The 25996-nt window shown below is 51.8% G+C and overlaps 1 protein-coding gene across 2 annotated transcripts; it reads left to right on the top strand.

The window, feature by feature from the left end:
* The first annotated feature begins 214 nt into the window (after positions 1-214).
* RHBDF2 (rhomboid 5 homolog 2) lies at positions 215-25339 on the top strand. Of its 2 annotated transcripts, XM_054047987.1 has the most exons (17): positions 215-366; positions 1089-1213; positions 5542-5734; positions 7925-8137; positions 9621-9749; positions 10853-10983; positions 11289-11492; positions 12074-12185; positions 13219-13293; positions 13889-14050; positions 15612-15718; positions 16495-16558; positions 16884-16978; positions 17635-17710; positions 18399-18499; positions 18993-19146; positions 21942-25339. In XM_054047987.1, the coding sequence occupies exons 1-17, from the start codon at positions 235-237 to the stop codon at positions 22359-22361; spliced, it is 2493 nt and encodes an 830-aa protein (XP_053903962.1). In that variant the 5' UTR covers positions 215-234; the 3' UTR covers positions 22362-25339. The 2 variants fall into 2 exon arrangements, with proteins under 2 accessions (XP_053903962.1, XP_053903963.1); XM_054047988.1 differs by lacking the exons at positions 18993-19146; positions 21942-25339 and adding an exon at positions 18754-18983.
* Positions 25340-25996: the final 657 nt, after the last annotated feature.

Here is a 25996-nt window from a genome sequence, read left to right as displayed (position 1 = left end):
CTCTCCTTGCAACAAGCACTTAAAGAACTAACGTGCCTCCAGGGGGTCTCCACAGTGCACAGACCCATTAGCGGGTATCTGCGATAAATCCATGAAATGACCATTACCTCACCTTCCCCCTAGACTGATCAACCTCCTCCCCTGTGCAATCAGCAGTGCGGGCCAAGAAATCTAGGGTCTAACTTTTTTCCCCCTCTCCTCCCCCTTTAGCCTGAGTAACTCCTCCTGTTTGAGATGTCGTCCAGCGATAAGAATGGGGGCAGCCGGTCGAGCACCAGCAGCAGCCGCCTGCAGAGCAGGAAGCCCCCTGACCTCTCCATCACCATTCCACCAGTGGAGCTACAGGAGGAAAGCAACCCAAAAGTGGTAAGAGGGGGATCCCCGATGTCCCAATGCCTGTTAGTTCCCAGTGACCCAGGAGGGTGTGTTGGGGGAGCAGGGGCTTTCTTTGTAGCAGTGGTAAGGGACTAGGGAATGCTGCTCCACTGGGAGCAGGGTCGAGCCCCAGCCCAGCACCCATCTCATGTCCCATTCTGATTAGATTCAGCCCTGAATGCTGCCATTTCCCAGGGTGCCGCCCATCTGGTTGCTCAGGATGATGTGCATTGACAGCCCATCTCCAAGGGGTTAGTTGTTCCCCCATTAGCTGCCCGTTATGAAGTGGCTTTATGGGGGGGGCTCCCTCCCCACAGCATTGCTCTTCATCCCTTCAGCCAAGGGTTGGGAGCAGGAGCTGTCTAAGGGGCCTGGGATGTGCCAAAGGGTAGGTGGGGGACGTGGGGGACTCAGGTTTGGATTAGAGTTCTTGAAGCTGCTCCTTGCTTCCCCATGCTGGCAGCACATCTGAACGTGGGACCCTTCTGTCAAGCTCTTAATTTAATTTAAGGTCAAACATAGGGCGTGCCTTGCGTGAACCCGAACATGTGTGTAGGGGGGTGAGCCCTGGTGAGAAGTAGGTCAGTCTCTTGGCTGACAGCTCTGCTCCCTCCCGCCTCCCTTAACAGTGGGTTGCGGGGAGGATGCCAGCTATACACAGAAATGTGCTCCCTTCCCCAGCTCTGCTCCTAACGGCTTGGCTCCCCTTCCAGCCTCTGAAAAACCCAGTGTATCAAAAGAGCGTGAGCCTACAGGAGCCCAGAGGGAAAAGGGATGAGAACACGGAGAAACCTCCCGGCTTCCACAGACAGACCTCCCTGACCCAGAGCATCCGCAAGTAAGGAGCACGCAGCACTGGGCGTTACGGCACCACATGTCGGACGCTGCAGCACCTGGGGCTGGGCTGTGGGGAGGGAGTTGAACAGATTTGGCTCCGTTTTTCTGGTCTCTGCCCTGGCTGCAGATGACGCGCTGCAGGACCAGGCGTGGAGTCAAAGCTGCGTGTGTTAGAATCAGGAAGCTGAAATAAGTTAACCAGGTCCCATGTTGGGTTTTCATCTGTTTGTGTTTTGCCTGGCTAGTCGCTGTTCCAGGAACAATGCCAGTCTCCTCCATTAGAATTCAAACTTGTGGTGTTTCACAGATTAGCGCCAAAAAGCAAGAGGCCGTTTCTCCGTAGTATTTACGTGGGGCTTTCACAGACGCATTCACTTGTGCTTCTGTTTCAGCACCAAGCGAACAAGCCTGTTCCCAGTGCGGTGCAGGTACCAGCGATGTCGCCAAGAGGTCTGAATTTCTGGCCTCCCCTGCTATTGCAGGCCTGGGCCCCTCCAGAGCAGAGGCTGCCAACTGAGCTAAACTATGGCAGGCTTCTGTGGGTGAAGTGGCTAGGCTGGGATCAAAGAACTCCTTTCACTTGTTGTGTGAACGGTTTGAACGTCGCATGCACCTTGTGTGTTTAGACCCTTAATGCCACATCCACGCTGCCATCAGGGGCGTGATTGCAGTGCAGGGATCACATTGTAATGCACGTTTGGAACCACGAGCGGTGGCGGCAGAACCTTTGGATGTGAGAGGCCACCTTCCTGGATCCATGTGCAGAGCTCGCCCCAGTCCCCCAGCGCAGGGAGCCCAGAATGAGAGCTGCATTGACAGTGGAAAAACAAGCAGTAATCACAGTTCGGAAGTTTGCAATGGGAAAGCATTTTGGCATTGGGAAATTCACAGTGGGGCCCACTCTCATGCAAGTGTATAGCACCATGAAGCGTATCCTGTTACGCAGGACTGAGACTCTCGACAACGTGCAGGAGCTGCTAGTGGGTGGATTTGCAGCAATGGGGTTCCTGAGCTGCAGTAGCGTGATGGACAGCACTCGTATCCCTATTTTTGGCACCACCCCACAGCAACAGAAAGGGCTACTTTTCCGTGATGATGCAAGTGTTGGTGGATCACCAGGAATGCTTCACCAATATCCGTGTGGGTTGGTCAGGGAAGGTGCATGATGCTCACCTCTTGAAGAATGCAGGGGCATTCTTTCCTAACTGGCGGATGTTGAAATGCCAGTAGTGATTCTGTGCAACGCAGCCTATCCTCTTTGCTCCCATGGCTTGTGAAGCTGTGCACCAAGGGCTTGCTGTCTGAGAAGACCCATTCTGTCCTGGTGCATTTCCTGCTCCTTGTCCTGCTGGGACTCTGATGCCTTTTTCCTGTCCTCTCTCTTTCTCCATGCCATCGGTCATGTTGGCTCTACAGCCCCCTTTGTTCATGGGCGGATGCAGCATTGACTTGTAGGATCTCACAGAACGTGTCCTCCCTAGTCCTCTTCTTTCTTCTCCACAAGGCCAGGCATTCTGCGTGTGTGGATGGGTCACCCCCTCAATGCCACCAGGTCAAAATAGACCGATGTATCATTACATTTACAGTCACAACAGAAAGGGGAGAACCAACATCAAAACTCCCTCCCCTTATTCCCATAAATCCTTTTCATGAGAAATGCCCAGTGATGGTTGTGCTGTGGAGCACCTCAGCTCAGCCCCGCCCCAGCCATGGTGAGTACGGCCTGCAGGGGCGAGGAGTTGAATTTTCTGTTTCATGAAGCTACAGAATTTCAACCCGTATTCAGCATGGGTCTGAGTACAGGGCATGGGCAGTAAATACTGGCACTGGCTTTCACAGGCAGTGGTGGTTTTTTGTCTGATATTTCACTTGGAAGGGGCACAATAGACCAGTGAGCCCAGCTGCTGTTGGAGTCCTGAAGCCACCTGAGCCCATGTGCCTCTGGCCTGTTTCAATGGTGCTAGTGGGACTCCTCCCAGATGGCCTGGGAAAGGTGTCCTTCTGCGGCCATGCCTAGAAACGCTAGGGAGAGGACTGCCTCCCTGACCATTACATCGCGATCTCTCCGGAGGATACGAGGGACATCCCTGTGTTCATAAACAGCTCCTATCCTCCCCTCCCGCCTAACCCAGCAGAGGAATGAAAAGCAGCTGCCTTCTCTTACAACGAAAAGTCGATAACTTGGGCATGGGCCGGGCACCAGCTTTAAATGTAAACGTCGTAAAGAAAAATGCATGCGCGCACTTCCCCAAGTTCCTTTCCCCTTCATCTGTGGGCTCATCCATGCTCGCATGGCAGGACTGGCTAGTCTCCAGCCGAGTATTCAACGGGTCCTGGCTAGCAGCATGGTTGGAGTCCCCTGCTGTGTCTCCCCACCCCCTATGACAGGGATCGCCATCTCAGGCTCCTCGGAGGCATTGGCAGCATTCTGTGAGGTGCTGGTGGGATCTCTGGTGAGCAAGGCATGCAATTTATTGTAAAAGCGTCAGATCTCCGGTGCAGCACCAACTTGACTGTTGCCCTCCCCAGCCTTGTGGTATCCCTGGCGAAGTTCCTTCATTTTCTCACTGTCCTGCTGCTGATCCCTGTCTGCGTCAGAACTCTTCGCCCGCATTCCCCATGCAATCTGCTTGTAGATGTCCACGTGTCTGTGGCTGGTTCAAAGTTCTGCCTACACAGCCTCTTTCCCCACAGGCCCAGGAGATGCTGTCTACTGCAGGCACACTAGCTTGTCTACTACCTCGTGTGCATGGCGTTGGAATGGTCGTCTGGGCAGCTGCACACTGTGTGATGAAATGGGACTTTCTGTAATATTTTTATGAATCCCTTGTGTGCCTCAGTTTCCCCTATATGCTGTGGTGTTACCTGGTGAGGGGAAAAGGACTGTTTGCTCTCAGGGCAAGCTCCGAGACATGGGTATTAATGCTGCCTGCCTGGCTGAGCTTGAAATGTGCCCTTTAAAAAAGACTGGCTGAGACCAACCTCCGTCAGTGGAGGATACAAGAGGAGGATGACAAATCCAGTCACCCAGGGCATTAACACCTAGCCACCAAGGACCCAGCAGGAAGCAGATTTTCTCCACCTCTCCTCAGGGAAGCTGAGCAACGTTCCCCAGCTGGAGAACAAAGGACTGGAGAGGTGTGAGGGGAGGGGGTAAGAGCTGGCTGGTGGAAGGAGTCGAGGTTCTCATCTGGAAACTTACCCAGGAGGTCAAACCAGAGCCTGAACAATGGCGTTCGCCCAGCTTGGTTGGGCTCTGCGCTAACCAGAACGGCCTACGCTTTAACCTTCCTTTCTCTGTGCTACTCTAAGGACTTCACTGTGCTGCAGTTGACTAATAAACTCAACTGTTTTTTGATACCCCTTTGTGTGTCCCTGTAAATGTTTGGGGAGGTGTATTAAAATCTGCAAAGTGGATGAGTCTCTAGCAGGGGTCTGTCTCGATTGGACTCGTTGAACAGAGCTTACAGTGTGAAGCTGCAGTGCTGAAGCCCAGAGGTTCAGCAGTAGAAGGCAATGGGGCCACATGGCTCACCCTGTAGGAAGAGACACCCCTTGGGGGTCTGGCATGCTGAAGGGGTCCTCCGAGGACTGTTCCAAAGCTGGCAGTGTAGCACTGAGTCTCTGGATCCATGATGCACACAACTAAGGTGATCAACTAGGTTTGCTCATCCAGGTGGGCAATCAGGAAAAGTCAATTCAAAAATACGCAGGGCTTTTAAAGGAAATGTGGTGGGCTTCCAGTCTCTGAACCCCGGACAGTGGAGTTTACAACTGTGACCAGAGCAGTCACTGTTGCAGGGAATGGGGCATTGTGGGACAGCTGCTGGAGGATCTGTTACGATCGACACAGGTCGTGCAGTATCTACACTCACTGTGTTGACCTAAATAGGTCAATTAAGGCTCTACGCCATTCAGAGGTGGAGGGGGACGGTGGTTTTATTACACTGTCGTAATGGGGCACTTACATGAATCGGAGACACATTTGAGTGTAGGCACTGGCATAAAGAGGTGCACTGCAAAGCGATTTATGTCAACCTAATTCTATATTGTAGACCAGGCTCCAGGTGCAATCACACACCCCAGATGCAGTGTGGACAATATCCGAAGTTGCTTACAGCTCTGGAGGTGGTAGTGGTGGTGTCTGAGAGGTGGATGGTGTAAACGGCCCAGAGATGGTCCATTTCAGATACTATTTTGCACTCCAATTCTGTATTTAAATGACTTGCCATGTTCTCTGTCATGTGGACTTAGTCCCTTTGCACAGCGGCCTTTACATTCCTCCAGCAGAGATGGGCCCTATGTTTCTCTCAACGCTTGCTTCTGCAGGGGGACAGCCCAGTGGTTTGGTGTCAGCAGTGACTGGGAGGGAAAGCGGGAGCACTGGCAACGCAAGAGCCGGCAGCACTGCAGCATACGATATGGCAAGCTCAAGGCCCCCTACCGAGACATGGAGCTACCCAGCCAGGAGGTGCCCTCCTTCCAAGGCACCGAGTCACCGAAGCCATGCAAGCTGCCCAAGGTAAAACTCCAGTGGTGTGACGGGTTACCTCCCCGCCACCCCCCCCCCCCACACACACACACACCGGGGTGCCACCTGATGTACTGGGGTCCCACTGAGCCTGCCCGTTCCACCAGCCTGGGCTCCCTCACCCTGTCCTGTGCCAGGCCCTCAAGTCTCCTCTGGCACACGCCCAGGTAGGGCCACACCCAACTGCAGAAAGACAGACAGTGAGATCAGTTCTGTGTGGGAAGATTCTGCTCAGGGATTGCCCGGTACTCAAGTGCACAACCCCTTTGCAATGTAAATCCCAAATTGTATTGTCTTGTGCTGCGCAGAAATCTGTACAGCATAAGCTCATGAAAATTGCCACCTCCCTCAATGTGGAGGAATATATGCTCTCTCCCTCCCCGTTATGGATTGCACAAACTGGGTTTTAGAAAACAAAACCAGTTTATTAACTACAAAGGATAGATTTTAAGTGATTATAAGGGATAGCAAACCAATCAAAGTAGATTACTGAGCAAATAAAGCAAACATGCAAACTAAGCTTAAGACACTAAAGAAACTGGCTACAAGTAATAATTGTAGGTTTAAGCAGGTTTCAGAGATTCTTGAAGACAAACTTCTTTTGCTTGTCGCTTAGAATTCCAGATATTCCTTTCACAGACCAGACACCCTTTAGCCTAGGTTCAGCTCAGTCTTAGGTGTTTTTAGCTGTCATCTTGGGTAGGGATTCAGTGAAGATCTAACCCTGATTAACTCATTCCTCAGCCTTAAAAAGGATTTACATATGGTGGGAATCCTGTGTTTCCCAGTTTGACCCCCACACCCTACCAGTGGAAAAATACAGCAGTCCAAGATGGTGTCCAGTACCAGGGTGACATGATCACGTGACCCTTCAGTGTCAAAGCCGCATCCCAGGAAGGCGGGAGATTAGCATCTTCAAAGACCTATTGTTCTCCCTCATGGTTTATTGACTAAACCAGCCAGACTGATTGCAAACACTTTTTTGCAATTGATACATGGTCAACATTCCTAACTTCAGATACAGAAATGATGCATGCAGGTAGGATCATCACATTCAGTAAATCATCATCTTTCCAATGACATCGCACATGACCCATCTTGCATAAAACATACCTTAGTTATGCCATATTCATATCATAATAACTCTATGAAGAATATGGGGCGTCGTGTCACAAGAGGTTTCTCCTGTCTTAGCTCTCACTTTAAATGATTGAAATGGGGATTCCTAGTCTGAGCCTGCCTCTCTGGTCTAGCATGCAGGGGAGCAGGTGTCTTCAGATCAGACTGTTGGAGATCTCTTCAGCAAAGGATTCCCAGAAATGCTGTCTGAGCAAAGAATAGCCCTATTGTATGGGAGCTGGTCTTATGGCTCAGGCAGTAGAAATTCAGACTTTTAGATCCAGAGGTTCTGGGTTCAGTAGGGTTACCATATTTAAAAATTAAAAAAAGAGGACACTCCACAGGGTCCTGCCCCTGCCCCAACTCCGCCCCTTCCCTTACTGGCCCTGCCCCAACTCCACCCCCTCCCCTGAGCGCCCGCATTCCCCCTCCTCCATCCCAGCCATGAAACAGCTGCCCGAGCGCTACCAGCTTTAGGCAGCCCCCAGACCTCCGGACCCTGCACCCCCGGCCGGGCACTTCCCCTCCCAGGCTCCGGCGGCAGCTGCTGCGTGCTACTCCCTGACTCCTCAGCTCTGTAAGAGCCGAGCTGCCCAAGCACTACCGGCTTCGGGCAGCCCCCCATGCCTCTGGACCCTGCGCCCCTGGAGCGGAAGTGCCCGGCCGGCGGCGGCGCAGGGCCCAGAGGCATGGGGGCTGCCCGAAGCCGGTAGCGCTCGGGCAGCTCGACCCTTACAGAGTCAGGGAGCACAGCAGCCACCGGAGCCTGCTCTAAGGTAAGCCAGGGATGCCGGAAGCTGGGTGTATTTTTCCCAGACATGTTCGGCTTTTTGGAAATTCCCCCCAGACGGGGGTTTGATTACCAAAAAGCCGGACATGTCCGGGAAAAACCGGACATATGGTAACCCTAGGGTTCAGTCCTGGCAGAAAACCCACTCACAACAGGGTTCACTTGCATAATACGTATCTTTGTGTCTCCCTTTTCTCTTACATTCATGTGCACACGGAGCTGAAAACCGAACCTAGTTCACTAACTTCTGCCTCTCTGTCCATGTGACTAAGATCGTAGACCCTTTGGCCAGAGGCCGTCCATTCCGGCATCCAGATGAAGTCGATCGTCCTCGGACCCCTCACCCTGTTCTACCACCCCAGACGCCTGGAGTTCTCTCCCTGACCTCCTTCACCAGCGTGCGGTCGGGCTACACCCGTTTGCCCCGTAGGAAGCGGGAGTCTGTCGCCCACATGAGCTTCAGGGCAGCTGCGGCTATCCTCAAAGTGAGTTCTGCTTGTGAATGCGTTCCTGGCTGAGCTGCTGCCTAGTGAACCTTCCTCAGAGACTCGTCCAGAGCACCCTTATGTCCTGTCCCTTGTGTGTTCTCAAGATCTGAACTGGAGCCCTTACTAAGGTTCTCCCAGGGCTCTGCAAATGCAGTCATTTTTTCCCCCACGACACTTAATGCAAGACCATTTGCCATTGCATTCTGGGACATTTTGCAGACCCCAAAATTTTTGTTTTGATACTTTTGCAAAATGTTTTGTTTGGGCAACATACGCAATGTCAATCGACATATTGCAGTGCTTTATTTTAAGTGGAATTTTAGTTAAGAAGTTAAATGGTTTGAGTGAAGAATGAACTGTTCTAAGCAAATCAGCGTTGAATGGCAACCCTTAACATGTGAAGATTTTTCTGATTACATTGCATAAAAACCTAGTCATGGGTGGAGTTTCTGCTGGGGCCCGTTAACAGACCTGCTCTGTACTAGAGAATAACCTGGTTTCACAGGCAATATGAGCCGATGTGGCTCACCTTGTAGACAGAGGTGGTTGAAAATTTTCTGACAAAAGTTTTCCATCAGACCATGCTGATTTGACAAAATCACAACACTTTACTGGAATGTGGGGTTTTCACTGACATTTTCTTGGGGCCATGATGGAGAATGTTACATTTTGAGAAGGCCAAAATGCTTAGACAAATTTGGAGATTTTGACTTTTTTGGGCCCGATTTCGGATAAAACCAGATTTCAGAATCTCTCTAAATTTTCTGCAGGATGGAAAGGCCAGTTTTGATTAGCTCTAACCATCGAGTTTGGCGACACTGGCGTTTTGAGCTATGTTTTTAACATGTTAATGTACATTACTCTGCAGCAAGGCAGTTAAGCTCTGGAACAGGCTTCCAAGGGAGGTTGTGAAATCCCCATCACTGGAGGTTTTCAAGAACAGGTTGGACAAACACTGTTCAGGGATGGTCCCAGTTTGCTTGGTGCTGCTTCATCAGCACAGGTGGCTGGACCTGGTGACCCTGGAGGTCCATTCCAGCCCCACATTTTTCTGACTCTGTGACTGAGAGTTCTAGTGTGGGCAGGACACACATTTGTTGTGTTTAGCTCGAGGCTGGAGTGTGATGGCTGCACTTGCCTTTTTACTGCGCGTTCTAGTCTCTGATCCAACGATGAAGGTGTTTGTGTGGCTGGTACATAACTGGGATTCTGAGGCATGTTATGGAACCATCATTGCTTATGTACTGCTGGGTGCGGAGGTGCATGCAACACTCTGCAAACCTCCCCAGCAGAGATCTGAAATGCTGACGGCTTCCTTCTTTGGGAAATCTGCATGCAGATTCCTGGCCATCAGATTAATCCGCTTGGCCTTCAGCCTTCAGCCCCAAAACTGCCTCCTGGTCCCCTGCTATAGTTTGGCAAGATACAGCTTTACTAGTGCATTTCATCACCCAGTGTTTTGCCTTTTCCTCCATGAAAGGGACGTTCAGTTTTGGAGCCCTTGGCATCGAAACAGAGAGGCAACAAGCGGAGCTTCCTGTATCCCAGCATCCTGGATGAGGACATGGTGGATGCTGCAGATATGCTGGACTCCTCATTCTTCAGTAAGGCAAGCATGGTTCCATGATATCCTAGCTTCATCCCCTCTCCCCTGCCACTTTTCCTTGGGGCTGAGTCACCAGGTCTTGGACCCCCTGGGGCTGGTAATGTGAGACCCCAGACTGGCTCTGCTGAGACTCCAGTCTGTGCATGTTGATGGAAACAGGGGCTTCACTTCCCTAGCTGTGATATTTTGATTTACACCCAGTGTAAATTTCCCCTCTTCCCCCTTTTTATTTTAAATCTTTCTGACACTGGTGTATGGCATCCCAGGCTGTTACTTACAGGTCCCGTGCCCCAGAGAGCTTTTACTGCTTGGGACACTGACCTTGCCTTCTATTGCCCAACTCCGAATAATTTCCCTGCCCTCCCAATCACACTCTGTTAAACTTGTTGTTTTCACTGTTTTGGGTGTGTGTGAGGGGGTTGCTTAATATGCTGGGAGTGAGTTCAGTTTTGAATAGCAGGGGGCCCAGAGGCTACAGTCTCTATTCGCAAGCAAAGGGGGAAATACACCTTAATTATGGTCACTGGTTTCTCCCTACGTACATCCTATCCCACAGCAGCAACACTCAGCCACATCTGCACCACGGGCTAGGTCAGCACAGTTACGGTGCTCGGGGATCTAGACTTCCATACCCCTGAATGGTGCAGCAAAGTCAGCTTAAGCTTTAAGCATGGCCCAGGCCTTCGATCTGATTTAGACTGTAAGGTGTGCGAGGCTGGGACTGTTTGTACAGCACCTAGCACAAAGGAGCGTCAATCTCCGCTGGTCCTTAGACACAACTGTAATAAAAATTATTATAATAGAGTGTCTCCAGCGCTGCAGAACCCAGATCTGCTGTACGTTCTTGGGACAGGAACCACGGCTTTTCCTTGCCCGATTTGTAAGACCCTGTTAGTGCTCGGTGAATCAAAGATCAGATACCACGATGCTGCGCTAAGCATAAATCTCTCCATAGAATTAATGGTTGATCGTCCCCCCATCATCCCACAAGGCCCTGTCCTGAAGCCAGGTCTGAGCCAGGAGCAAGTCTGGTTGGAGCACCATCTGGATCGCTTCTCTGTCTGAGCTAGGCCATCACCCGCGTGTGTCTGCTGTGTCCCTCACAGATAGATGCGCACGAGGAGATGTATTCCATGCCGGACGACGTGTTCGAATCGCCCCCCCTCTCAGCCGCTTACTTCCAAGGGCTTCCTCCCCTGGACGGCGCCCGATCCTCTGAGGTGGAGCAACCCGTTCTGTGAGTATCGGTTCTAGTTCGGGGCGGTGCTGCAGAGATTTGCCCGGTGCCCCTTAGACTGGACATGTGCTGTCCTGGATATTCTGTTCCTAGGTAGCTTCTGAGCTGGCCCATTGCACTGAATGGTGCTGGGGTGGGGAGCTGGGCTAGATATCCAGCGGGGATTTGGCCCCATCCCTTTCCCTGGCAACTCCTTTCACTTCTGGCACCACTGGCCATGCTGTGATGAGGCCTTGTATGAAAGGGAGTAAAGGATTTAACTCCACCTCTTTGAAGGGAATTGAATGAAATGCTTCTCGCTGCAGGAAGGAAGGTGTCGGGGTCTCGGTGTCGGCAGTCCCCGGTCCCAAGAGAGGCAAGCGGATCGCTTCCAAAGTGAAGCACTTCGCCTTTGACCGCAAGAAGCGATACTACGGGCTGGGGGTGGTGGGCAAGTGGCTGAACAGGACGTACCGCCGGAGCATCAGCAGCGTAGTCCAGTCTCAGCTGGAGAACACAGACAGTCACAGGTGAGGGCCGAGCTCCGGCTGGAGGGGGGGGATGCGGTTATAATGGGCCGGGCTGATACTGGATCCTAGTGCTGCCCCGTATGTAAACGCTGAGCCTGGTTTTTGAGGTTGGCTGGCGAGGAGTTACTCCTGATTGACGCCAGGGGAGCGAGATCAGGATCGGGGCCCACGCTCAGTGGTTCCAGTGGCTCTATTCGCTTAAATTCCAGCGCCTTTGCGGGCTCCTCATCTCAGCAGATATCCTCCCAGACGAGGAGCTGCATTGGAGAGGAGGGTGGTCAGGGAAAGGGCTCTGATGACTTGACTTCCATTTTAGTGGTCATGGATGTAAAATATGCCTTGCACTGGGGTTGTGAAATGCTAACTAAGGCAATCCCAACAGCAGCTCGGCCAATGCGCCTCCGAACCCAACCTGCGTATCCCCGTCCTGATCCTCTTCTACATCTGCCCTGCCCTGCCCCCGCTGTGTCGGATGTGGGCATCTCCAGCCTGCTGGTTTAATGCGAGTGAAGGTTGGCAGGGACGGAGCTGCTCAGTCTGTGACGAGTGACCCTTGTTTGTGTTTCCCTTCCCCTCCCCAGGCCGTATTTCACCTATTGGCTCACCTTCGTCCATATCATCATCACCCTGCTGGTTATCTGCACGTATGGCATTGCGCCAATCGGGTTTGCCCAGCACGTGACGGCAGAGTTAGTAAGTTTCATCGATACTGGCTGTGCCCATTTTGGGGTCTTGGTGCTGTCTAGCCTATCAGGTCCCTCTGACACTGCCTGTCTCTCTGGAGAATCCCGTCTCCAATACCAGGACTCCAGTAGCTGATTTAAAGCAAGTCTGTTGCCCCAGCTCTGCTGAATGCCAGCAAAATGGGGATTATCCCATGCAGGCTTAATTCTCCAGCATCTCTCTGTGTGTGCAGATAGCCAGGTGGCTCCCTTTCTCTCCTAGGTACCCAGGCACTGAAAGGAAGGCAGTAATTAAGTTTCCTGGGAAGATGGCCAACACTTATTCTTTCCTGTAATCTATTTTCTCCTCTTAACCTCAGTCTGGAAAAAGCAGCCCTTTGTTCAGTGGGTGGTAGTACATGTACAGACAGACTTGAATGGCTTTGGGAGTGATGGGTTACCATGTTTAGCATCTTTGTGACTCCATATCAAACGTGCTCAGTTTGTGAGCAACAGGAACGTCTTTCCCCCTCCCTGATTGCCCTGAAATCCAGCCTGGGATCTCGGTAGCAAGGATGGGCCAGTGGATAAAGCACTGGACTGGGACTTGGGAGACATGAGTCAAATTCCCAGCCCTGCCACTGTCTTCCTGTGTGACCTTGGGCAAGTTACTTGATCGTCTGTTCCTCCTTCTGTAAAATGAGGTAGCACTGCCCTACCTCAGAGGGGTGCTGAGAGGCTAAAATCTAGTAATGATCATGAGGTGAGGCTGCACAAGTAGAAAGACTTGAAATGAAGCTGGTCTTCCCTTGCAGGCCAAGTTATTCTCTAAATTACACCTGGGCAACACAATGAAAGCTCATGTGTCATAGATTCATAGATTCATAGTCAGTGTTGTTAAGGACCTTCACTGTTCTGTGACCCAAAGAGAAGCCAACCTGACTCTTGGATCCCAGGCTGAGTTTGCAGGGCTGGCAGTTGGAAAAATCCATCTTGTTAAACCTTGGGTGCTTTTTGTTGTGAATTACACCGTGTGACTTTTAAATGTTGTGCCCACTTGGCAGGTGCTGAGGAACAAAGGTGTGTATGAGAGTGTGAAGTACATCCAGCAGGAGAACTTCTGGATTGGCCCGGGCTCGGTAAGGGACATGTCTAGGTTGTTTTTTTCCCTCTCCTCCTTTGTCCCTCAGGAGACAGAGGAATTTACACTTCGGTGCAGAGGGAAGGAGAAGCGAGGTTCTGACAGCTGCTGTCCAAACTTCCCGTTTTATCTAGCAGGTCAGGCCTGACCTATTGCAGCCCCATGCTGTTCCATCTCTAGGTTCTCTCTCAACTCCCATCTGTGTCGCTGGTAACTTGTTGTGATGTGGCTCAGCCCACTGAGTGCTATAGACTGTGACAGTTCTTGGGGTACCCTGGACTGAGAGCCACCTTGTTACCCCTAGTCTTGCCTGGATGTTAACTCCTTACCCCACCAGACTTTCAGCCACTCGAGTGCTCTCCTCGAGGCTATCCCAGCCCCATCTGCCTTGCAGGATAATAGGTGCACCCAAGTCCCTGGGAAGCACTCCCCTGGGATATCCAGCCCATGACACTGGCTACTCACAGAATCCCAGCTCCTCTGCCCCAAAGGTGCAGTGTACCCCAGTTTTCCCTTAAACCACCACTCCTGCATAACACACAGCACTTTAATGGCACAAAAAATGGCTTGTAGCAAATTGTATTGCGTTTCAGATCGACCTGATCCACCTGGGAGCCAAGTTCTCCCCTTGCATCCGCAAGGACCAGCAGGTTGAGAAGCGCATTCAAAAAGAGAGGGACCAGGAGCGTGACTCGGGCTGCTGCGTCCAAAACGACAACTCGGGCTGCATCCAGACTCAGCGAAAAGACTGTTCGGTGAGTGCGCTCGGCTGCCTGTCGCCTACGGGACCAGGAAACCTCCAGGAATCCCAAGGAGAGCTGCAAGACTAATGCAGACGGGGCTTTGGGGTGGGTACAGTGTGGGGGAGGGGGAAGACTGACTTCTTGCTGTGATGAGGTCAGGGAAGGAACCAGGAAAGATACCCGCTAGCGAAGAACCAAGAGAGTGGTGAGGCAAGGTGGGGTTTGAGTGTAAAGTGGTGCTGACCTCTGGCCTTGTCTCGTTATAAGTGAGTGGTGTTAGGAATCAAGACCTCCCTTCTGATGGGCACCATTTGCATTTCCATCCATCTTTGTGCCTAATGCTCTCCGCAAGCTAAGACTCTTAAGTATGAACAATGCGGGAAGCTCACTGTACTTGCCTTATTCTTATGCTTCTGCGTATTAACACTGCGGAGACTATTAGACACACAAATGGGAAGGAAACGTAAGAGGAGCTCATCAGATGGGAAGTTCTGATTCAGTTCACGCCATCTCGGGGACCTGATGAACCTGAAAACTAAAACTAGACTGGATGTTTCATACCCCTGCTTTATGCAGCTAGTGGGACATACACCATATTGAATCACTTTCCATGATCACTGCAAGATTAATACCTGCCTTCTATGTGGCATTTTAGATCCCCTCTAATCGTGCTTCTAATTATTAACCCACATCACTTATTTCTTAATTCCTGTACCCATTTGTGTGCTGGGTTACTCTTTTCGTGGAATCTTCCATGTTCGCTGCACCAGGCACGATGATAGAGCAGCAGGTGGTCCTTCTGACCAACTCTGCACCTGGTACTGCTCTTCCTGGCCGCATGCTGCAGAGATGACTTGAAACCTTGTGCATCTACATGCATACTGGTGGTCTTGCACAGCAACTGGCAGTGTGCGGGGCTCTGCTCATTTGGGTGTCGTGTCACGTTGCTATGCCACCAGCGGAGGCAAATTCAGTTGCTCTCTGAAGATGTTTTCTTCAAGTTGGCCCACTGGATGGACAGCAGCTAATGTGCTAAGCAGATTTGTGTTGGGGTCGAACGCTGGCAACGAAGTCGTGAATGACATATGCAAGAAATTAAACACCGTATTGCTTCCATTTAAATAACACGAATTATGACTAGGGGGTGCTGCCACGGATTCTAAGACTTGTGCAATGCTTAGGGGTGATTTCTTGCAACTGATTTCTTTCACTCACTTTTTAGAGAACATCCTAAATAAAACAAATTGATTTTTAATTCAATTGTTTTTTCCCCAATGTGAGTCTTTTTAATGTTGTGATAGCTATCCGCTACAGGGTAGGGGAAAGGGAATTAGGGGGAGCTCACCCAGAGGACAGGAAGCATCTCACTAAAACAGCCATCCAGGAGGCAATATATGATGCCAGGATGGCTCTTCAGCCCAGGCGGGTGGGTGTTTGGTAGTGCAGAGAGGATTGTGAGGTCTGACTGAATAGACCCACGTTTGAATAAACTGGTTTGAACACATCAAATCTGTGTATCTGTTTAACAACTAAAAAACCCCACTCTCCAAATTCCCGTTCTCTGGAACTGCAGGAGACGTTAGCTACTTTCACAAAGTGGCCAGACTCTAACTCCCCGACGATCCTTGGCAATTCCAGTTGGAAGCGAATGTCCGGGGCTGTATGCCATCAGGACCCCAGGTATGGGCACCTTTCCCGGGAAAGTGGAGGGGACAGGACAGGATGGGTTGTTGAATAGGAATGAGGGATTGGAGGCAGGCCGTGATGTGTGTCCATGTCTGCAGGGTGGCTTGGGACCCATATACTATGGGTGGAGGTGGGTGGGTCTTGGGTTAGGTATTTCCAGTCCTACTAGAAAAGGGTTGTACTAAGGGAGAATGTTCATGCCCATGGTACCTTGCATCTGAGGATCTCAAAGCACTTTTCCAAACACACGTGCTCTATTTTAAAGATAGGGAAGGGGAGACAGGTAACTGAAACAGTCTTGCCTGAACTCTCTCAGAAAGTTGGTATCAGCTAGAAGTAGGACCCAGAAGTCCTGACTGCCAGTCTTGGGCTGTAACCATGTCTGTTTGTTTGTCGTAATTAATGGTGAGACAGCGGAGAGATGAATTTACCTATTGGATGTTTACATTTGTGTGCACGTCACCAGGGCCTCTGGGCATGTGACACGGTACACCCAAGAGCACATTAAACTGTCTGTGTTCGGCAGCACGCAGTCCCCTTCCTTGTCCAGGCAGACTGCGGCAGTACATGGTGCGTAGTAAAGTCTGACACTCATAGACCAAAGAGAATGAAGTGGGGACTCTGCACTGAGGTGGGAGGGGAGAGAAGCTACCCAGACCCCTACGAGTGCCCGTCAAGGACTGTCAGCGAAAGGCTCTGGGCTGTCAGAGGGTCCCAGACAAAGGGTGCACCAGCAGAACCCTTCCTCACTGATTGCTCCATCCCCACAGGACATGCGAGGAGCCGGCCTCCACTCCGCCTCACGTCTGGCCAGATGACATTACCAAGTGGCCGGTAAGGAATCGCCAGGGAATATTTTGCTGTTTCCCTTCCCGTTCATCGCCGGAAATGCCCATAGCGTTCTGGGAGGGGCCTCCTGGCCTAGAAAGGCAGAGAAATAAAAGGCACTTGTCTTTTGGCCAAGCTGGGGAACGCTTGTGACCAGAGACGTGCTAGCTTGGAGAGAGGAAGGCCCTGGATGTAGCATACCCCAGCGTGCTGGGTCTGGGTGGTAGAACTCCCCTTTGCCTGCTGTCCATGAGCACTTGTGCCCTCAGCTGCAGGGACCAGTATGTGCGTCTCTCCCATTCTCTAACCAGTTCTTCGCTCTTCCTTTTAGATTTGCACCTATCAAGCCAAAAACAACCACACAGGCTTTTTGCACCTGGACTGTGAGATCAAAGGGAGACCGTGCTGTATCGGTACCAAAGGCAGGTAAGCTGCGTCCATGCTCCTCCAGGCAGCATTCCTGATGCGACTGGACCTTGCCATGCCACTAGCTAAGCTCCCTCTTCTATTCATCGCGTTAGTCTTGTGTTACACGGGAAAGGAGAGGGGAGAGCCAAGGGCTCATCTGAGACAACTGCTCTGGACCCAGTGGGGTAAAGCTCATTCCCTCTGGCTTTGCATATCTGACTCTGTTGTTATCCCTCTGGGTACATGTAGGATGTCCATGTGCATGGAAACTGCTATTGGACTACTCTGTCCTTGGAGACCAGTGTCCTGGGGCTATGCCCTATCATACGAGGGTTTGCGTCTTCGGTTAACTTCCTTGGGATCTTTCTTGGAAAAGATGCTTCCTTCTGGGACATAGCCATTGTTGGCCAGTCATTGACTTAAGGCCCCTGTAGGTCTGCTATGATGGGCAGAGAGCCCTTCTTGGGAAAGGCAGAAAATGCCGCAGTGCATTAAGCCGGGAGCTGAGAGTTTCAGCCAAACCCTTTAAATGCAGCTAGACTAAACTGAACCTGGATAGACTCCTCCATCTTAGCCCTGGGCGGAGGGGAGAATAAACAAGGATCTGGGCTTTAAGAGTGAAGGGGAAGGGATCCCTGCATGAAGTGACCCCACCTTGTCCTCCTTTGCGCTAGCTGCGAGATCACTACGCGGGAATACTGCGAGTTCATGCACGGCTACTTCCACGAGGAGGCAACTCTCTGCTCGCAGGTGAGCCGAGCCTGGGGCCGCTGGGTTGGAGAAATGATGCACGGGAGGGGAGGGGGCCCTAACGCTCAGCCTGTGCGTTCCTGAGCTGAATGCTTTGAGCATTGGCCAATGGTCAGGCTGGCCGGGTATCTCCATGAGACCGTGAGGTGGGGGCCAGCTGCCCTGAAGAGCTGGGCCCGCACACAGCTCGGTGGTGGCTGGGAATAAAAAGGGCTAGATTCTTGCTGGTCCCAGGCAGAGCAATCCTAGGGACGAGGGCGTGCTCTGGGCATGACAAGAGCCTGATCAATAAAGCAGCATCCGGCCCTGAAGCAGCCTGCAATGGTATCGCAGTACCTAGCAGGCAGGAAAATGCACTGCCTGGGTATCCGCTTGGGTGCCAGAGAAGTCCACTCACCCTGTATCTGTGCTGGGCACCCATGCTGCCCTGGTGCTTTGCCCCTTAACTTGTGGGAGTCTCACTCACCTCTGACCTGACCCATTCATGGTGGGGTCTTCAATGAATGTACCCCGGGCAGGTCGAAGCTGCTTTGCTGGACCTGATCAGTAGCCTGAGAACGTGCTTTGCGATGAGTCGGCATCGCCTGTGCTTTTCCTCTCCAGCCTCCGTTCTCCCTAAAGACTCTGAGATGTGGCCGTGAGCCAGCGCTGCTCGTTTCACCCTGTGGCGCTTTCCCTTCTGTTTCAGGTCCATTGCTTGGATGATGTGTGCGGCCTCCTCCCCTTCCTGAACCCAGAAATCCCCGATCAGTTCTACAGACTCTGGCTGTCCCTTTTCCTTCACGCCGGGTAAGAAGCAGGGGGGGTGGGGTGGGGATCCTCCATTTGTCCAAGAGCCTCCCTTTGCAGCTTTGCCTCTGCCTCTGGCAGGCCCAGTGATGTTCACGCAATCAAACGAAGTGCCCTGGACTAGGGATGCGACTAGCGGTTGGACAGTGGCATGTCCATTGGTTGAGCCACTCTCTCGTTACTCCCTGACGTGACCGATGCTATGGGTAAAGGGTAATGAAGAACAGCATGAAACTGCATTTTCCCCCACCCAGCCTCCAAGAATGAAAATGTGCCTGTCCCTGCACCCAAATGGTCCCCTAGCGTCGTCCTGCAGCTGCCAATCCTGACTCCTCTGCCGGGACACCACTTGTAGGAAATGAGTTAGGTTTTGATTTAGATGAAGCCTGAGTAGCTCTAATCCCTGCTGTGAGTGGGCGATGGAGTGGGGTGAGAGGGAATGGGATAGGTGCAGGGGGCTGCAGACTAAGCATTTGTGTGTATATTTCCATAGGATAGTTCACTGCCTGGTATCCGTGATCTTCCAGATGACAGTCCTCAGGGATTTGGAGAAGCTGGCAGGCTGGCATAGGATCTCAATCATCTTCATCCTCAGCGGCATCACTGGCAACCTGGCCAGTGCCATCTTCCTTCCGTACCGGGCAGAGGTAAGGGTGCTCTGAGACTGGGGGGTTTGCCACTGTCTCTCTAGCCCTGCCAGCTTTCAGCACTCTCTCCATCAGAGGCAAAGATCAGAGAGATGGGGCTGTGTAAGTACCCAGCCAGAGATCTGGGGCCTTGCGAGGGAGTGACCGTTAACAGCGTTTAGTGTGGCTGCAAGATGCTGGTTTGACGTCCCTGTGGGCTGAAGCCCTCTAGCTATCCACAGAGCAGGTACAGTATAGGCTCCAAGTGCACCAGCTGCCCCGCTCTGCCCTGTCGATGAACCTCAGGCTGCCCCTTCTCTGGGGACCAGCTGTGAGGGTGAAAAAGCCAGGTCAGGCCTTGGCCTCCCTGCTCAGGCTAGGAGTCTGAAGCACATGGAATAACCCGGAGACCCAGCAATGGCTTATTGTGCGGGAACTGCCTGGCGGCTCTGCGTGGCAGGTCCCATGTACACTGGTCCATTCTGCCCTCCATACAGTGTGTGATGTGGGACTGCTCTCGGGTTGCTGGCCTGAGCTCATTTAACATTCTCCCCCGTGGGCATTCGGTCAGCAGCTGTTTTCCCTCGTACCCTTTGCCCTTTCTGTGCCTGACGCTGCTCGTCACACCGCCCAGCTGCTCAGGGAAGAGCTGAGAGGGCACCTCCGTTGGCTGCTTGTAACAGGCCACTTGGCCCCCGGGCTCCTGGCCCAGACCCGAACGTGGGCTCGGTAGCCTGTGATGCAAAGGAAATGGATAACGGGATTAGCCACTGCAGCAGGATGGAGAGAGCGGGGAGAGAACTGGTGGTAGCGGTCCAGCTTTCTCGACTTCTTAAACAGATTGTTCTAGTGCCTGAGCTGAGAAGGGAGGTTTTGGAGGGATTAATAAGTGACCCCAGTCTGCAAGGCAGCTGCTGCCTTTCGTTCATTCTTCCTCCTCGCTGCTTCCACCCCCCCACTGCCCAACCTGTGCGGCGGGATCACCCACCGCACAGCCTTTTGCTCACTCAGAGGTACCTTCCTTCGAGCGGTCTGCCCATTTTGCCACAGGAAAGGGGTGATTGCTGTAGAGATCAGGTAAAACCACCCACACCTTCTAGGCTCCAAGCCCCTCCCTGGGTAAAGAGGAGAAGAGCCAGCAGCATCCGTCTGAGCCGCATCCTGCAGGCTGGGCTTCTACAGCCCAGTGAGAGGTGGGGGTGCTTGACACCTCAACTCTAGTCCTCAGCGCCCAGTGCTGAATTGGGGCCCCAATGTGCTAGGTGCTGGAGGAGGCGCTTACAGTGGGAGGATGATGGTTTTTAAGGATGCTCTGTAGCTATCTGCTTCGGCACTGACTTTCCAGGTGTAGCTGCCCCTCTGGGGCAGGGGAGTTTATTCTTTCTACTCGGTCATGGCAGTCGGGAGTGGGGGGGGCTTCCTGAGCTCTGAACTGCATTGGCGCATACATATGGGGACGGTCGCCCAAGGTGTGAACACCTAGGGTTATAGCTTAAAACTGGTTCCTTTTTAAAACCGGAGTCGACATTGAGTGTAGACTAGTCCAAGGTGAGCAAAGGGCATATTTCAGCTAAACCACATAAATCTTCATCTTTCTCCAGACTCTTTGCTAGTGGGGTTCGGGCCTTGATTTCTCTCATCAGTCATAATCCAGGAGTCCTAGGTACAGTAGCCTGGTTAAAGAGATAGAGTCCAATGAAGTTTTCAGTCTGAGTTGCGGCTGACCCATATGTCCCCTTTACTTCCCTGATGCACTGGGGGTGCAGCCTGGCCCTAATCCACTTCTGTCTCGTGCAGGGTTTGCACGTGCCACGCCGTCCCATGTACACGCACGTGAGTGTGCATGTACCCTGCGGGTTTACGCACCAGGCAGATGGCTAATCTGTCAGCAGAATTCTCATGGGCTTTGCATTAGATCACACACACGTAATCCCTTTGATTGGGTCTCAGGGTGATTGTCTGAGTTAGCCTGCGGGGCGGGATGGAGACCGAGCTTGCTGGGGGATGGCTGCTGAGTCACCAGAAGTACTGACTTCTCTGGGAACCAGAGCACTGAACTCTCCTTTCTATGGCCACTTCCCAGCAGGTCTGAGCAGCGCCAGGCACCGGGGCTCTTGTCCCAAGCCGCCAATGGGAGCGTTAGGTTAATTCTTCTTTCCCCATCCTCGCTTCACCTCGGTCATCCCCACCCCTCTGGTGTGCAGAGTAGGGGGAGCACTGCTGGTCCGTTTCCTTTGCTGAGTCTCTTCCTGTCTCACCCACCTGCACCAGTAACAGGTTCTGCCCTTGGATGGAACAGAATCCAACTCACCCTCCCGCGCTGTTTTGCTGCCTGTGATAAATTACCGGCGTCTTGGGAAAGCTGATCGCTGTGCTAGCTGGATGCACCAAAAGCTGTCTGGAGCACCATTGGCTCGAGCTGGATATTTGTCTTTAACTTGGTGTCTCTAGTGGTAAAGCAAAAGCAAGTGACGAGACAGAGCCCAGGCCACAGGGGAGCAGTTTATTGCCGTTTCACCTCAGGATTTAAACGGACAGCACGTGTCAAAATAGTTGAATGAGCCTTTGCCGTGGTTTATCTAGTCCCAGCCCTCTGTCTACACACTAGCAGACAAAGCCTGGGAGTGGAAAGAGAGGCACTAAGAGAGCAGTGACTTGCCCAAGGTCATCCAGCAAGTCAGTGGCGGAGCAGGGAATAGAGCCTGGTTCTCCTGATTCCCATGGTGCCCTAACCACTGGACCACGTTGCTTTTACTCCTGTAACTGAATTTGGTTTTAGTGGGACCCACTGTAACTCCCATCTTTATCTCCCTCAGGTTGGCCCTGCTGGATCCCAGTTTGGCTTGCTGGCCTGCCTCTTTGTGGAGCTCTTTCAAAGCTGGCAGATCCTAGAGAAGCCCTGGAAGGCTTTTCTGAACCTCTTTGGGATCGTCCTCTTTCTGTTTCTGTGCGGCCTCCTGCCTTGGATCGACAATATCGCCCACATCTTCGGCTTCCTCAGCGGCCTCCTGCTGTCCTTTGCCTTCCTCCCCTACATCACCTTTGGCACCGGGGACAAGTACCGCAAGCGGGCCATGATCATTGTCTCCATGCTGGTCTTTCTGGGTCTCTTTGCCTCCCTGGTGATCTGGCTCTATGTCTACCCCATCAACTGGCACTGGATCGAGTATCTCACCTGCCTGCCCTTCACCAGCAAGTTCTGCGAGAAGTATGACTTGGACCAGGTTTTGCACTGACCCCACAGCCTGGAGACAGGGCAGGATGGGGCAGAGGTTTTAACATGGAAAGTTGGCACCAGGTGGATTTTCTCAGTGACTGGGAAAGTGACTTCAAATCAGTGCAATGGAGAGGGGCGACGTTGCTGTTAAGTGCCCCAGTCCTCTTCTCGCTGTCTAAAGCCATGCAGGATGTTCACTCAGGGCTAGGCCTGCCACAGTCTGTCCCTTAGCGCTGGTGCTGGGCAGGTGCTGTTATTTTGGGGACAAGGGGGGAGCTGCCCTGGTTGGTCACTGCTGGATGTGGGAAGGAGTGGAGCTGAACTGACCTGGTTTGCATCTTGTCCGGCCAACGTGGGACAGATCTGTCACCCCACATTGAAAAGCCATAATCCGCAGGTGCAGCTGCTGGCCTGGGAGCCCAGCAGCCACTTCACCTGGCAAAGACTCGAACCAAATTGGGAACATGGGAGACTTTGGTGCTTTTGTTCCATGCTAGGGAAAGGCCTCCAGTGGCGGGCCGTGCTCTGAGGTGACGGCCCTGTGCAGGGACTTGTGTTGCCGAACAGCCCCCTCCAGTGCCTCTCCCTCTCACCCTCAGTGAATCCTTCCAGGGCAAAACTGCTGGATCCTTCCTTATGGGACCGAAGCCCCAAGAATGAGGCATTTCAGGGCTTGCCTCGAAAGCACCTGAATGACACCCCTTGAGCTCTGTCAGCAAAATCTGCCTCTTTTTTCCTCCCCACCCCGCTGCATCTCTTTCAATGGTCTCCCTTTCCTGCCCCGCCCTTCCCTCCTTCTGCCTAATGGCGTGAGATGGGGCTTCACATCCTGTAGCTCCATCCCATCTCCGTGCCTTGCGGGTACTGTGAATCGTACTGTGAAAACGAACCCCTTTTGCAGGGGGCACTTTTTATATGCCAATATTTCTTACCTCCATAAGGCTCTAGAGAAAAACACCAGTGATCAGCCATAGCGCCTGAACCAAATGCTCACTGGTAAGAGTCCTCAAGTGGTCATTGGGAATACCTGTCATTCTAGCGGCTCCAGGCTGAACGCTGGTGCCTGGCTCAGAGGAAACTGATCGTTTTTAATGACCCTGCTCAGGCTGATGCAGAGTCCGATTTCCAATGTGGTGCAGAAGGGCTAATTCTGCCCACTTACTCAAGCTGAGCAGTGCTTGGCTGTGAAAACGGCTCTGTAGCAATCAGTCTGTTTGCATATTTAAGGTACCACTTCAGCCCAAGGAGGGGTGGTGGAATTGGGCCCTCAGCGACACTTATTTTTTCAGTCCCAATCTTCATCATCAAAGTATCCCAACCTTTTTCTGTTTGCTCTTTAAAGTAGTAAAGGCCCCCTTTTGAAAACCATTGATGCTTGGGGATTACATGCAAGGAATAGGATTTTTGAGGCTGGAGTTTTCCTTTGTAAGCACAGAGGAGCAGACTGCATTGAAGCTGGACTTGCCTCCATCTGGCTTACTACCGGAATCCGTGTGTTCCTAGCTAGGGTGACCAGGACACTGTCCTAAAGATGAACTAACAGAGTAACATGCTGCTGACAGTTCTGGGTCAGTGTGCGTGCGTTTGCTGAGGAAGGCACAAGAAGCGGGGGCATGGATTAGTTAGCAACTGATACAGCCCCACCTTGCTTCAGACCCTTAGGGTTTCTGAATTCTCCTCTCCTATGACATGACTGTCAGAGGGTGATTCTCCACTTTTGCCACAGTATTACCTCTTTCTTTTAACCCACAAGGGTTTGGAGGGGTAGATTTTGGGTGAAAGAGGAACTGTCGGCTGTCCCTTCAGTGTCCAAATCCTGATCTTGGAAAAGCAAAAGCACACAGAGAAATACCAAATCTTAGTTTATACCTTATCTTCTAGGGCCCAAGTAAAATAACTATCCAGTTAGTAAAAGCATGCCAGATACTATCTGATATGGTTCCATGCTATGTTCCTGTATATTAACTAGGCCATTCGACTCTTTCAGTTAACAAGTAACCCAAAGTTTAATTATCTTGTAACTAGGAGACTTTGGATCTCATGATAGAGAGAAATAACAATTAAGCTCTTAAGCATGGTATTTGGACCACATAGAACTGGGCTTCTGAAGTTACGCTGCTGCATTACTGGCTGAGATCTTGTTTTAAAGAAGCAAATATAAGTTCTTTTTAGGTCCTCAATAAATTAAAATGATTCCATCCATGAACAGAAGTGGAAAGTGCCTCCTTTAACACAGACTTTGGAAGCTTTAAACGCATGTTAATAATGGAAAGACGGAGGCCTTCACCTTGGTCCCTAGTTCTGATACAGCCTGCGACGGACCATGTTTACCTTCTGGCGGCTGTTCAGTACGTTGCGTGTCATGTGCTGCTGGCTTGCAGCCCTGTGGATACGTATCCACATCACGTGCACCTGCTCAGCAGTGAGGCGAAGGCTTGAATAATGGGTGGAGACCAAACTGCCATCTCCTGCACAGCTGTGGGCTGGGGTTGGGTCAACAGAGGAAGCTTGCCCTGCTGCTGCCCATGCTGTACTTCCTCTCTGGCTAGGCAGGGATGTCAGTTAGTTTGAATAATGAATGCCGGGCGTTGCTCGTCTGAGCCGTGGCAGCAGGCGGGGTCAGTACATATTGCTCTAAGCGCCATGATTAGCCGTCTCTGTAAACGAAGCAAGGAGGTGGGCCCCTTTAGCGCCTACATTTCACAACGATCAAACAGCTTCTCCCATCACACTTGTGCCTCTGGAAACCTCTCCCTGGGTTAGCAAACACGAATTGTGCTGGTGCCGGGCCACATGGTGTTCCCAGCGCACTTGGGCTGGGTGGGTGGCTACGTACAGTGTGGTTTTTTGTTTGTTTTTTCCATACTGCCTCCAGTCCCCTTCTTCTTCCTCCTCCTCCCCCCCCCATGCTATTTTATCCAAAACCTGGAGCTCTACCCTGTCATCACTGATGCTTTTAAGTACTGTCTTTCCTTTAATAAATGTGTCTGTATTTAATGAGAAGCGCACAAAGCCTGTTTTCCAGGATCAGTCGCTGCTGCTGGATGGAGGACACTAGGTGGGGGTAGTGACACTTGTTTTGTGACCAGTTGGGGGGAGGGAGGGTGGAATAAACAGAACCAGGGTTGACTCTAAAGCCGAAGCATAAATTCAATGATGGCGAAATACAAATTGTCTAACTCTTCTTGATTAACCTGGCTGTCGTCTTAATTTGTGGCCCTTGAAGGGTCTTGGGTCAGTTACCCTGTAGCAGAACCCACCACTGCTTCCTTAGCTCTTCTCCCAAATGCAGTCATTCTCACTGGGCAGGTGCCCTCATACCACTGCCCAGTGAAGAGAGAACAATGTGGTCTCATTACGACTTGTGTAATTCCTCTCGATGCTACTTAGCATCTGAGCACCTCTCACTCTAACGTGCCTGGGAGGTAGGGTCATGGGATTATCCCCATTTCACAGGTGGGGGAACTGAGGCACAGAGTCAGTTTCACAAGGTCTCTCAGGAAATCTGTGGTGCAAGGAACTCAACCCAAGTCTTCAAAGATCATAGGCTAGTGCTCTAACCACTGGACCCTCCTTCCTCTCTAGTGTGCTAGACCAGCCTTCCATGCACTTTATATATGGCTAATGCTGTATCCCAACCCAAAGCTTGCTGGA

The sequence above is a fragment of the Malaclemys terrapin genome, chromosome 13, assembly GCF_027887155.1.
Source record: "Malaclemys terrapin pileata isolate rMalTer1 chromosome 13, rMalTer1.hap1, whole genome shotgun sequence".
Taxonomy (NCBI): domain Eukaryota; kingdom Metazoa; phylum Chordata; order Testudines; family Emydidae; genus Malaclemys; species Malaclemys terrapin.
This window is presented reverse-complemented; position numbering and strand designations above follow the sequence as displayed.

Excerpts from the sequence above, each read along its gene's own strand:
- RHBDF2 (XM_054047987.1), top strand. The coding sequence starts at position 235 with ATGTCGTCCAGCGATAAGAATGGGGGCAGCCGGTCGAGCACCAGCAGC. Across the intron at positions 10,984-11,288 it reads GAGGTGGAGCAACCCGTTCT|GAAGGAAGGTGTCGGGGTCT; the intron begins GTGAGTATCGGT and ends TTCTCGCTGCAG. Across the intron at positions 12,186-13,218 it reads AGCACGTGACGGCAGAGTTA|GTGCTGAGGAACAAAGGTGT; the intron begins GTAAGTTTCATC and ends CCCACTTGGCAG.